The sequence below is a fragment of the Vigna umbellata genome, chromosome 3, assembly GCF_029865625.1.
Source record: "Vigna umbellata cultivar VRB3 chromosome 3, Vumbellata_1.0, whole genome shotgun sequence".
Taxonomy (NCBI): Eukaryota; Viridiplantae; Streptophyta; class Magnoliopsida; order Fabales; family Fabaceae; genus Vigna; species Vigna umbellata.
Window position 1 is genome coordinate 20,830,169 of NC_142167.1, and position 13,446 is coordinate 20,843,614.

Genomic DNA, 13,446 nt, shown 5'->3' on the forward strand with positions numbered 1-13,446 from the left:
GTTCAATTTAGACACAAACACCAATCAAAATTCAAATTACATACCAATAATGTCATAGTTATCAAACTCACACACACAAGTAACTACCTTTCCTTACCTAAAAAGCAATCAAACAGCTTGATAACCCTTAAAACACTCTTAAATGCACATGAAGTTCAAAATACCCTATAAGCAACACAAATGTGATTAAGGCATAAAAAAACATAAACACTATTTATGAGCCAAAAATGACCACATGCAGAAGAAGAAGAAGAACCATACTAATAGAGAGATAGAAAATCAACTTACTTTATTGTTGAAAATTCCACATCAACTAGAGATGAAACCAATTTATAATACTTAAGTGGTTACAAACCTCAACTCACAGGTTTTGTGAGGTTGAGTTTGGTTTAAATTCTACTTCTTAATACTCTTTAAAGAAATTGTATTTTTAAATAATGAAATTCATTTATAAATATTTTATTTATACATAATAAATATTTTATTTATACATAAATTTAACAACTTCGTTAAAAAAATAATATTACTTTTAAATAAAATCTAAATTTTATATTAGAGAAACTTTGAGTGAAAAAAATCACAAAAACTAATAATAATTAATAAAATATATTTATAAGAGATGTAAATAATATATTATTAAAGGTGAAATGTAAAAAAAAAGTATTATTTTGAAAAATGAAATAATATAATAAATTTACTTAACTGTAAAATAATTCAAGTTTGATTTTTGAATTATTTATTTGTTGTAAATTTCAATTATAACATATAAGTTATAAATTATAAGTACTTTTGTGCATTGTAAAAGTTTAAATATTAGTTAATAAGTATAAATAAATCAGAAGCTATAAATACGGTTAAAATATGATTTCGAATCTTTTAGGGAGATAATCGAATTTTTAGTAGAGATAATCGAAGTAAGAGTGGAAGAACTGAAAGCAGCGTCTGAATCCGATGGCAAAAGAGGGAAACGAATTTGATGAAGTAAACCACGCCGTCGACGGCACGGGAGAGGAAGAGGAAGAGCACGCAGATGACAATGACATGGAAGAAGAGGATGAGTATATTTTCAGGTTCGAAAACGGGATGAATCCTTTGGACTTTGTCGATAACAATGACTCTAGCCTTCTACCCTACGAGCGATTCGAGCGTCTTGAACAGGAAGCTCTCGCCGATAAAAAGCGAAAAGCAACTGAATGCCACAGGTCCGTTGGCTTCTTCCGCCCTAATTAATTGCGATGCTGTAAGCTTAATATGTATGAGAGACTAATATGTATGGTATCGAAATGATGAAAATACAAAATCCAATTTAGTTGGAAAATAAGAAATCGACACATAGGACTTAATAAGGAGGATATAGGAAAAAAAATTAGAAAATGTATCAGAATTTTTAGACTTGAACCCTCATAATTTCTTTTGGAATAGGACTCTATCTTTATTCTCATCTGGTTATCGATTCATTAATAAAAATGGGTAATTCCTGTTTTTTTGTTGTCGTTGCTGTGAAATGTATTGTGAAACTTAATTTTTATTTGTAGATACAAAAATTAGAGAAAAAGTATTGGATTTTAAAAATTAAAATAAAAAACAGAAACCTTGAATCCCTTGTTCAGTGAGATGTACTGATAATTCTTGATTGAGTTCAGGTGCTAAAAGGGTTGAATAAATTCTAAATGTATCAAACAAGGATAAAATAACTCGCGCTTGCTTACTTTTTTGATGTTTGTTTGATCCATGCTATTTTATGTCACTAAATGCAGTGAAGAGCCACCTTCTAAGATGGCTAGGGAAAGTGATATTTCCGGGTCAAAGATAGCTGAGATAATGGAAGCAATGAATTATCATGGTGTGCGCAAGAGATCAAGAAAGGTATGCCATGCAGTGCATATGCCAGTTTAGCCTATATAATATATTATGTTTGCAGTTTGTCTGGTTGTCTCTATTGACAAGTAAGCTTTGAAAGATAAATTGGTAGTTCATCATTGTGTCAGATTTCAAAAAATATTTTATTTCTTTTCTTTTATTTATTTTTCTACTTAAGCAAAGGCTACCATGAAAGAAGTTGATTGCCTTCCTTTATTTTTTGTTAGTCTCCTGATGCATTTATAGCAGTTTGCCAGTCATAAGCAAAGGCTACACCAGAAAGAAGTTGATAACTTTCCTTTAATTCTTTTATATTATAAGGTAGATTACAAGTTTTGATCTCCAGCAATAGAGTGGATATTAGAGGAATACGTTTGGTGTTATGATTTTGGAAGAAAATTTAAGATCTGTGGTCATGCCTGTTGCATTTTTTGCTCATAGCTGTTTCCATTTTTTATATGCAGGTTACATTAGTTTCATTCTTACAATTTCCCCCTCTTTTTTCCCTGAATTTTCTGTTCTACATGATAGCTTATCATTAGTTTAATTGTATACCATTTTCTTCATATGCTTATGATTCTTTATTTCTTATACATATAATATCCATAACCTAGAACAGATGTAGATGAAAATGTGAAAATGTAAGCACTCAGTTGCAAGTTATGTGACTACCTTCTGTTTTAAATTTTAATGTAACCTACATGACCCTTTTAAGTATTCTCTATCTGTCTGATGCAGCCTAAAAAGAGAGGCAGGCGAAAAGGATCGAAGAATAAAATGGATCCTAAGATAGAACGGATGCTGGGTGATGCCAATCTTCACTATTCATGTAAGGATTATGACAAGGTATATTATTCTGTCACATGACTTCCTTAGTTTCTGTCACTGGAGTTTTCTATTATTTAGTGTCACAGCTACCCAGTATGCTGAGGAAAAAAAGTAGATAAGTAAATCACTGTACTCTATTAATTTATTTTTTAGGATGCTAAAGAGATACAATAAATGATACTATTTCTGTCTGTCTAGGCTCTTTTTGCCTTTAGCATATAATCATCTGACGCAACCTGGGGTATTATGTATGTCTTTGTTTGTTGGCATACCTTTTTTGGATCCCTTTTTCCTAATCAACCTTTGTTTCTCTTGAAGTTTTCCTTTGTTTTTCTTAATTAAGATTTAAGCAAATTCAAGCTGATCAAATTAATGTTTTTACCCTCACTTATTTGTTATTGGGCTAATACAGTATGTCTTGCTTTTCAGAGAGATATGGTTGCCACCAGGAGAAACTCATTAGCTGGAAGTTATATTCATGTTCCTGGAAATGCTCTAACACTTTCCATTTTTGTTTGTCTCAACTATGATAGATGGCATAGTTGAGACAAATAGATATGATTGATTTATATTCTGGGTGTTTAGTTTTTTTATTCTTAATTTTTTTTGCATCTGTCAAAGCTTGATTTATGTTATAGATTTTATCATTGCTTTAGGCTTTTGCAGATTATTTATGCATTCCTTTTCTCTGTTGTTTTTTTGCAGGCTAAAGATGTGCTGCTTGAAGTTATTAAGTTGGCACCGAATGTGGCTGAATCTTATCACACCCTTGGACTTGTCCGTAATTCGCTCCAGGATGATAAAGGAACAATGACTTTTTACCTAATTGCTGCTCTTTTGAATCCTACTAAATATTCATCTCTTTGGGAAATGATTTTTAACTTGTCCATGTGAGATGGCTTCTTAATTTTGTTGTTTATTTTTGTGAAGTTATTCTTTTGGAATAATTTGGCTACATGAATCTATACACCTACCTCGATTGTGATGATGGTTAAAATTTCATCTAGTAATGTCCTTGAAATATTATGCATGTATTACTTTCAAACAATGCTGAAAGAAATATTATGATTATTGAATTGTGAAACTTTTTCAAGTGCAGAAAACAAGGTCATAAAGATCAAGCACGATATTGTCTTTTAAAAGCAATAACAGCAGATCCCAAAAATATTACGCTTAGATGTGATCTTGCAGGGCTTTATGTTGAACTTGGAGACCATCAAAAAGCTGCTGTTACATATGAGCAAGTACATCAACTCTGTTATGAGAATGTTGATCCACTGAAAGAAGCAGCTAAGGTTAGTCTTTGCTTTGAGATACCATGGACATGGATTCAATTTTGTTGCAATTTGTTTTTCTGTTAACGATTATTTCTAATGGAAATCACAGTTTGCCTTGTGATGCTTTATTAATGCATTTATCGCATATGCTTGTATGTTATATGGACTGTATCTATATACAGTAACTAACATCTTTGAAATGGTAAACAGATGTGTATAAAAGGTAATGTTCGAGAGGGGTAAACTTTAAATTATTTTATATACATGCAAAAAGTATAGGGTTGGGAGCTGATAATATTTTTATTCTATTACACGTTAATAAATTGATTTTCAATGTCAAACTGAATTTATATTGCTTTCTATCAGTTGTACAAAAAATGTGGTCAAGTTGAGCATGCTGTTTGTATTCTTGAAGACTATCTTAAGAGTCAACTGGACGGAGCAAATGCGAGTGTAGTTGATCTGCTGTGTACCATATTGATGGAAACTAAGGCACATGACAGAGCTTTGCAGTATATTAAACATGCCCAAGCTGCAAATGCATGGGAAGAATTACCGTTGAATTTGAAAATTAAGGCTGGAATTTGCCATGCTCATCTTGGAAAAATGGAAATGGCTCAGGTGTGACTCATGCTTACTTATAATTGAATTTAGTGTGTTTTTCTTGATCACGGCCCCTTTTAATCTTGCTTGAACCTCATATATTAGGTTAGGTTAATTGATACTCTTTCGTGTCTTTGGATGAGTATTTAGTTTAGACTTTCTTAGTTATCTTGATTTTTTTCTCTTTCATTCTATATGTTCTTTCTTTCTTGTGTCCTGACCAATTTATGTGTAACACACATTGTGACCTATCCACCATAATTTTCCCTCCATGTAATATATCCCTTATGAAGCTTGGGTTTTGAATGAGATTTGCACGTAATGTTTTGCTGATTTCCTATTTTATGTAGATTTTTGTTGTCTCTTCTTTTTATTCTAAATAAGAAAACTTAACTTTATGGTCATCTTGTATATAATGTTTTTTCCTTATAAAATGGCCTCTTTTCTTAAGAAAAAGGATTAATTTCGTAGTCTTTGTAATCGTGTACAACTCTCTTTCTTCTCCAACCCCATTTTTGAAGCACATTATATCATTATTTTTAAGTTACTTTTTCCATGTTTCTCATTAACTTAATTTCATACAATGTTGGAGTGCAAGAAAATGTCTAATAATACATGTAATGACAGTGTATGAATCTTTCTTTTGACTTTGGTTTCATTTTTATGTATTACTTAACATTTCATTTGATTACTAGGTTCTCTTCAATGATTTGAAACCAGAGAATGCAAGCAAGCATGTTGACTTGGTTATTGAGGTTGCTGATTCATTAATGGGTCTTGAACATTATAACCCTGCATTGAATTACTATTTGATGTTGGAAGGAAATATTGGAAACGAAAATGTATGGTAACTCCTGCCCATGTATGCCAATTATTGGTTTAATTTTATACCAGTAATTTGCTTAATTAGGTGACTGTTTTTGTCTTATAATTTGATGGGGCTGTATATATTGGAATCTTTAAATTTATTGTCCATATTTTTGTTAGAAATATAATATAAAATCATTCTTGTGTCTTTACATAATAACTCAAGCTTTTAGGGGTGTTGTTTGTTCCATGACTGAGTGGTCTAGAGTTTGATCCTTATTGACCTATCCAGTAGGCACAATTACAAGAGATGGGTATGATAAAACATGGACATGAACACAGGAATGCAACCAATTTTAAAAATATTGGATAACACATCTATAATTTTTAAATTATAAAAGAGAATTCATGTTTCAAAAATGAGCAAAAGTTATTATGAACACTAAAAAATGCAAAAAATGATCTGATTATTGTGCTATCTAATCAGTATTGTTATTGACTACTTGAGTTTTTCTAATACATTTCCTCATGCCCAATGTTATTGGGTTTGTTGTTTGAGTAATAATAGTATTTCTTTCTGTACCCAATAGATTTCTTGAGCCACCTCCCATTCATTTTGGACGTATTTTGAAGTAAAAATGTACATTCGGAAAATCAATTGTATTCTGTTATAAAAACCCATTACCGAAGGAATGGGGTGGCTCAAAAAGATTGTGTGCAGGAAGAAACACTTTTATGGAGGTGATTAGTTAATAGATCAAACTATAACAACTTTAAATAAATTGCGTTTTATGTTAATTAGAGAAACATAGACTTTTGCTATTACTTGATATTGGTACATATTGTTCATATTGTTTTTAACAACATCTTCTATTTTCCATATTTATATTTGGTTGTCATATATACTTGTATCATTCTTCATTATAAATATATTACTCTGTGTGTTTTAGACATAAGGGAGATTAATTCTATATCTAGTTTTACTATATTCAATAAAATAAGACCTTCATATGATTTATGTTTGGAGCTAATTAAACCCCGTGAACTAGCTTGAAAGGCCCCCAACAAAGTGGCTTTTGAGCTTGAGAGTTGTCTCCCACTTATGCACTCTTCTTAGTTTCTATGTTTCGATGTGAGACTACTTGGGATTTTTTCGTGAAGCTGGTTGGAAGGACATAATAGAGGGACTGTATTGTCTATTGTATCTAGTATCAAATGTAATTGTTTACTGTTTTCAATTTATTCTATTTTCTTTGGCTCTTTTCGGTTGCCTGATACTATTTATTTTAGTTTAGAAATATATTTCAGTGTATGCCTTTCGTCATCATCACTATGTTATCACGATATTCTATATTCTTACTGGAATTATTTCTTGCAGGGTCCTCTATATCTGAAACTTGCTAAATGTTACAGGTCCTTGAAAGAAAGTTCACAAGCAATTACTTTTTTTTACAAAGGCAAGATTTTATTTTTAAAGAGAATGTTATTTAGTTAATGATACCTTGTGAAAACCACTTCCCCTTTGTTTTTCAATATAAATGAAATGTTGTATCGATCATTTCTTTTTGTGATGAAGCTTCTGAAATTATTTTTTATTGCCAAAATCTTTTAGTTTGGGTCCATCCTTTTTTCTTGCGGGAGTAGGATTTCACTTTAACATCATAGAACCGAGGCAGTTCTCAAATGTATTCTTGGATTGCTTTACTTTTGAGTAAACTTTTTATGCATAACATAACTGAAGATCTAATAGTATGCATTCTTCACATATAGATCAATAGACAGGTTTACATTTTTCAAGTAATCTGATATGTGAGCTTTCCCATTAGCTTCTTCATTCAAAGACAGTTACATTGTTTTGGAATGAACTTTCTGTAGTTTTTTCTTTGATATTTTGTGTGCTTCTTTACTGTGGAGAAACATGTAATTGCTGGTTTTCAGGTTTATTCGTTTTGGAAGAAACAAGCTAAAATTTTGTGGCATTAATTTTATGTAATTGTCTTGTGAGATTGGTGCATTCGTTGGAAATAATTACAACTTTAAGAGTGTCTTTCACTCTATATTTGATTTGGAATAGGAATTTTTTTTTGTAGCTTCTCTCTACTGGTTTGCTCATGGATGTCGCAATGAGTTTTGGTTTCAGGTTTTGCAAAGAAATTAAACATGCTTCATTCTTGGTTTTATCGTTTCACTTTTTTCTTTTGAGGTTATCTTATCTGCTTCCCTTTATTCCACTTTTTATTATCTTCTTTTTGTTTATAAAAATACTATAATTTTAACTATTGAATTATTGGTTAAGGGGAGAAAAAGGGAAGTATGTCAAATTCAAAATGCTAATCGTTGTATCACTTCATAATTGACTTGAGTTATAAGAGCATATTTTAGGCTTGTATTGTTTTGCTAGTGCATGTAGATTCAGTGACAGTGAAACAATACTCTGTTGTTGCTTCCTGATGATTGTTCTGCTGTGAAATATTCATACTCCCTGGTTGCTAAACAAGATTTTGTTTCAGCCCTTGAAATACTACAAGATGACGTTGATGCACGGATAACTCTAGCTTCCCTTCTGCTTGAAGAGGGAAAAGAAGATGAAGCAATTTCCTTGTTGTCTCCTCCAAATGATTCTGGTATTTCCAACGTTTTCTTTCTCTACAGTTGAAGTTCTTGGATGGAGATTTTAATGTGAAAAACTTGCAGACTCTGGTGATGCAAATCCTGAAAAGTCAAATAGATGGTGGGTTAATACAAGAATAAAACGGAAGCTCTGCAACATTTATAGAAATAGAGGGACACTTGGTGATTTTGTGGATAAAATTTTCCCTTTGGTTCGTGAATCATTAGATGTTGCAACTCTTCGACAGAAGGTAATATTTGAGAAGCCAAAATTTGACCCCTTTGGCACACAGTCAAATACATATTGATTGGTAGATGCTCTTGAACGCCTATGTGGGCATGCCTCTTGCTTGCTTCAGAATGTTAACATGTTGATAAACTACATTATTTCAAGTAGATCTTAAAATTGATTTGAATTTTCAAAAGGCGTTATTGCTGTAGGGTAAATCAAAAAGGCGACTCACCAAAAGAGATCTGGTCGAAAGGGTTAGGATGGTAGATGGTCCAGAAAATGATAATGTATTTCGAGGATTCAGGCCAGTAGCTGCACCATCTGACCGGTAAGTGTTTGTGTCGTTTCCTAGTATACGTTAATCATATTCTAACTCAATTATGGGTGATCTATGGTTTGATTAACTAACCTCGGTTAACTAACCCAGTTAACTAATTCTGGTTAACTAATCCCGATTAACTAACCCCGGTTAACTAATGTGGAAAATAAGACTGATTTATTATTCTCAATCATAAAAAATATATTCTGATACTCTCTATTTGTAATAATCTAATTCTCCTAAAAAGGGAGATAGGGAAACTAGGAAAGTAAAATAAAGGGAAATTAGGAAAGTAAAATAAAATAAAGATTATATATCTATTTCCTCTAATTAGGAAGATTCTAGAGATATTATCTCAAATTATAACAACTAACTCTGGTTAATTAGCCCCGATTAACTAGCTCCAATTAACTAGTCCCAGTTACTAGCCTCAGTTAACTAGCCCCGGTTAACTACTCACAGTTAACTAGCCATAGTCAACTAGCCACAGTTAACTAGCCACGGTTAACTAGCTACGGTTAACTAGCCACGGTTAACTAGCCAAAGGTTAACTAGCTACGGTTAAGTTAACTAGCCATGATTAACTAGCCACGAATAACTAGCCACCGTTAACTAACCACGGTTAACTAGTCACGGTTAACTATCCATAGTTAACTAGCCACGGTGCACTAGCCAGGTTAACTAACCCTAACCTTAACCAACTAGTGATCTTACTATTGTTTAATTGATGTGGGTCCTCATACTCAAATTTAATCATACCAATCTCCCTCTAAGTAGGTATTTGGAGTTGTGCAATGTTGGGAAGCCATTTTTGTTATCGTCACCTTAAACCTTCTGAAATTGAAAGAGTATTATTAGTATTATTATACCTAAATTTTCATTTTTCAAATATTATGATACTATGACTTCAAACATTTACTTCAATGTATCCTCTCCGTTATTATTCTATATTTGGAAAACCATAGGATAGCATCCCTTTGGCAATATCTGTGTGATGCAACTATAATACATGTATCTGTGCATTGGATGTACTACCTACATTGCAGATATTACAAAATATTTTGGGTGAATAATTTGTCTTAGTGTTTATGCTTTTTTCATGTTGTTGGCCATTGCTAGATTTGGATACAAAGTGAAAAGAATGTGTTTTCTGTAATTAGGTTGAAAGCTTCCAGGGCAAAAAAGTTGCTGCAGAAGATGGCAATTGAAAAGGAGAAAAGAAAAGCTGAGGCACTGGCCTCCGGAATTGATTGGCTAAGTGATGATTCAGATGATGAACCTCAGGTGATCCGTTTAGTGTTGTCTACTCAATTCTAGAACAAATTTCTTGATGATTATGTCTTAACTCCCTTTTGGGTTTATTGCATGAGATATTTTTAGATAGAAAACAGAGAACCTCCCTTGTGCATTCTTCAGAAATATGAAGAACATCACCAGCTAATAATCGATGTTAGTACTTCGATTAATTTTTTTGCTGCACCCCCTTTCCTCTGATATATGTCTGACACGTTAATATTATTGGACAGTTGTGCAAGGCATTAGCATCCTTGCAAAGGTATTGGGAAGCACTGGAGATTATTAATCTCTCTCTAAGATTGGCTGGTACATCTCTGTCTACTGACAAGAAAGAGGAACTTCGATCCCTTGGAGCTCGTAAGTCCTGAAGACAGGCTTTTGCTTATAGATTTATTCTTTGCGTTCAAGTTCCAACTTTTTCTCATTCGAAGAAATCAAAATAAAAATTAAAGAATTCCACTGCTTGTTTAATGTTTATGTTTGTTTCTTTCCCTTCTTTAGCTTTACATATTTCCTTTATTACAACTCAGAATATAAATGTTCTTTTTAAAGAAAAAGAAAAGTAATGCTTTTAGGGAGGGAAAAAGCTTATCTTGCTGATAAAACAAATTTATGTTCTCCACAGAAATGGCATACAGCACCACGGATCCTAAACATGGGTTTGATTGTGTAAAATACATTGTTCAGCAACATCCACACAGTGTTGCAGCTTGGAATTGCTACTACAAGGTTATCTCAAGGTAATTTTGTGAATGCATGGAACCATGTGTTCTCGGCAAAATTGGTTAGGCTTTCTAATTTGTTGTGATAGGTTTATGACCTAAAGATAAACAAAGACCTGTTTGTAAAACGTGGTTTACATGTTCTCTCCTGGTTTATAGATTGGAAAACCGAGATACAAGACATTATAAATTTGTACGTGTTATACAAGGAAAGTTTGTGGACTGTGTGCCTCCTATTTTAATTTCTGGCCATCAGTTTACCATATTTAGCCATCATCAAGATGCAGCAAGGAAATACCTTGAAGCTTACAAACTATTGCCAGAGAATCCCTTGGTTAATCTCTGCGTTGGTATGCTTTTCATGTCATGCTGTGTATGTACCGCTTTCCTAACCAAGAACTAACAGTAATTGATGAGTTAATTTTATCAATTTTTCTCAGGAACAGCCCTGATCAACTTAGCATTGGGTTTCAGACTTCAGAACAAGCATCAATGTCTTGTACAAGGTTTAGCATTCCTCTACAACAACTTGAGAATCTGTGAGAACAGCCAGGTTTGTCTGCTGAGAATTTCCTGCAGTTTTTTAGCCCATTAAGAAGAAAATGTTTTATTAAATATTAATAATAAATGCGACAATGTGAAAAAAAAAATATTACCTTTACTTGTACACTAGACTGTCTAAGTTCAATGCACATATAGTGTAAGTTCCTATCCAGTGGGAAATTATGCACAGTTGATCATCATTTTGCCGTGTAAAAATTCTTGAATTCATTGAGTTCCTTTAAATGAAAATACAAATAAGCGTTGAAAAAGCTGATGTAGGCATTCAGGCACTGAACTTCAGAAGATTGATTGTTGTCGTGAATTTCTTACGTTGTCATTTATTCAATATGTGAGACTGAACAACCTTGCAGGAATCCTTGTACAACATAGCTCGGGCTTATCATCATGTTGGCCTTGTAACTCTGGCGGCTGTTTATTATGAGAAAGTGATTGGTATTCGCGAGAAAGACTGTCCAATTCCAAAACTTCCCAATGAAAATCCAGATGTCATCGAAAATCATAAACCTGGTTACTGCGACCTTCGCAGAGAGGCAGCTTACAATTTGCATTTAATCTACAAAAAAAGTGGTGCTCTTGATCTTGCTAGGCAAGTTCTCAAAGATCACTGCACCTTGTGAGTTCACATATACCTTCTCCAACCACAAGCATCTTGCAGATTTAGTTAGTATTTGCAATTAATAATGTAAAAAAGGTTTAGAAACACTTGCAATGCAACCTAATCTATTAGGTTTTGGTATATGGTTTCATTCATACATATGAGGACATTGGTGCAAGTTATACTTACTTTTATAGAATGTATTTTTACAATTTTACCGTTAAATTGTAATTACATATTACCTTAATTGAATATATATCACAATTTAAAAAATGAACAATGGTGAGATAATAATTAAATGATTCATATTTTTATATTTTAAGGATTATATATTATGTCAAAATCAGTAAATATAGTTGGATAGTCCAATAATTTTATAATGGTATAATAACTTTTGCATACAGGATTTTAGTGATAAGAAATTTCAATCCACGAGTCAAATTGTAAAAGGTATATTTTATGAATTGTTATTGAAAGTGTCATACTAGGTATAATTTACAACCAAGTTCAAATTTAAATTATGTGAGATTAACTATGTTGGAGGAATAATATTTAAAACAGGAGAACATTTCTTAATTTGAAACTCGGAAAATTTGAGATTTTGAAATTTACATTGTGTTTGTTTAATTTTTTTCACTTTTAATTTTTTTGGATAAATCAATATAATTTTAGTAAATTTTAAACTTCTACTTTGAATAAGATATTTTTGTTTTATTATATAAAAGTAAATCAAAAGTTATATTTCTAATATTGTACTTTATACAAAAATAAATAATTTCATATTGATCTATACGTATTTACCAAATGTTAGCTTTAACTATATGTTCAAACAACAAATTCTTACATAAGAGAATACAACATTGTGATTTGAGTATTTACGATCAATCCCATCAAATCATGAAGCACATGGCTTGACGAAGGGCCTTACTATTATTTAGGAAAATGACACTTGAACAACCATTTTTGACAACATTTAGACACGCACACACGTGTCAAAATCTGAGTGGTCTATTTTCATTTAATTTTTCCAACTGGACCACTCAGATTTTGACACGTGTGCGCGTGTCTAAATGTTGTCAAAAATGGTTGTTCAAGTATCATTTTCCTATTATTTATGTAGTGATCACAATCAACTTTCAGTATGTAAGGAGCATTTGTGATTATTGCTCAGACTCTCACCTTCACAGTCAACAAACAGAGCAACAGCAAAAATGTCAGAAGGAAAATGGAGAAAGAAGAAAACTTTCCTGTAACTGACATAGATGTAAATAAATCCATCTGAATTTACGCTCGCTCGTGTACTTTATATATTATCCATTGTTTATTTTTAAGATTTTATTTATCATTTTCTTTTTGTAATTTCATTATGTGACTTAAAGTTCCACTAACTTTTTATGTATTAATTATTATCTTAATATGATGATGTTTAGTCATGAATACTTGAATCAATTAGAATTTGTTAGCGTGCTCTCGTATTTATTTTCATATTATCATTTAATCAATTTCTGTTATTATTATTGTTTATAATCATAATTTGCAACTTCGTAGTTGTTTTTATTTGTAAGAATGAAAACTCTAGATTGTGTTCTGATTTGGTAATAAATTGTTTTTTTCACTAGTAAAATAATAATATTTCTCAAATAAAAATGAAGTTTAATTTTTTAAATTTGGAGAAGATCCTTTTAATTCATACTCATTATAGAAACCCAGAAGCAATAATATTTTAAGAAAAA

General features: G+C 31.8%; 1 protein-coding gene across 2 annotated transcripts; it reads left to right on the forward strand.

Annotated features, from left to right (window-relative positions):
* Positions 1-875: 875 nt before the first annotated feature.
* LOC124837708 (tetratricopeptide repeat (TPR)-containing protein) lies at positions 876-11,960 on the forward strand. Of its 2 annotated transcripts, XM_047313149.2 has the most exons (18): positions 876-1,202; positions 1,758-1,866; positions 2,599-2,706; positions 3,394-3,578; positions 3,788-3,983; positions 4,332-4,586; positions 5,264-5,410; positions 6,754-6,832; positions 7,886-7,999; positions 8,070-8,236; positions 8,427-8,545; positions 9,697-9,820; positions 9,917-9,985; positions 10,063-10,189; positions 10,458-10,572; positions 10,714-10,904; positions 10,995-11,107; positions 11,469-11,960. In XM_047313149.2, the coding sequence occupies exons 1-18, from the start codon at positions 952-954 to the stop codon at positions 11,733-11,735; spliced, it is 2,736 nt and encodes a 911-aa protein (XP_047169105.1). In that variant the 5' UTR covers positions 876-951; the 3' UTR covers positions 11,736-11,960. The 2 variants fall into 2 exon arrangements, with proteins under 2 accessions (XP_047169105.1, XP_087965941.1); XM_088109815.1 differs by lacking the exon at positions 876-1,202 and having other exon boundaries at positions 2,599-2,689.
* Positions 11,961-13,446: the final 1,486 nt, after the last annotated feature.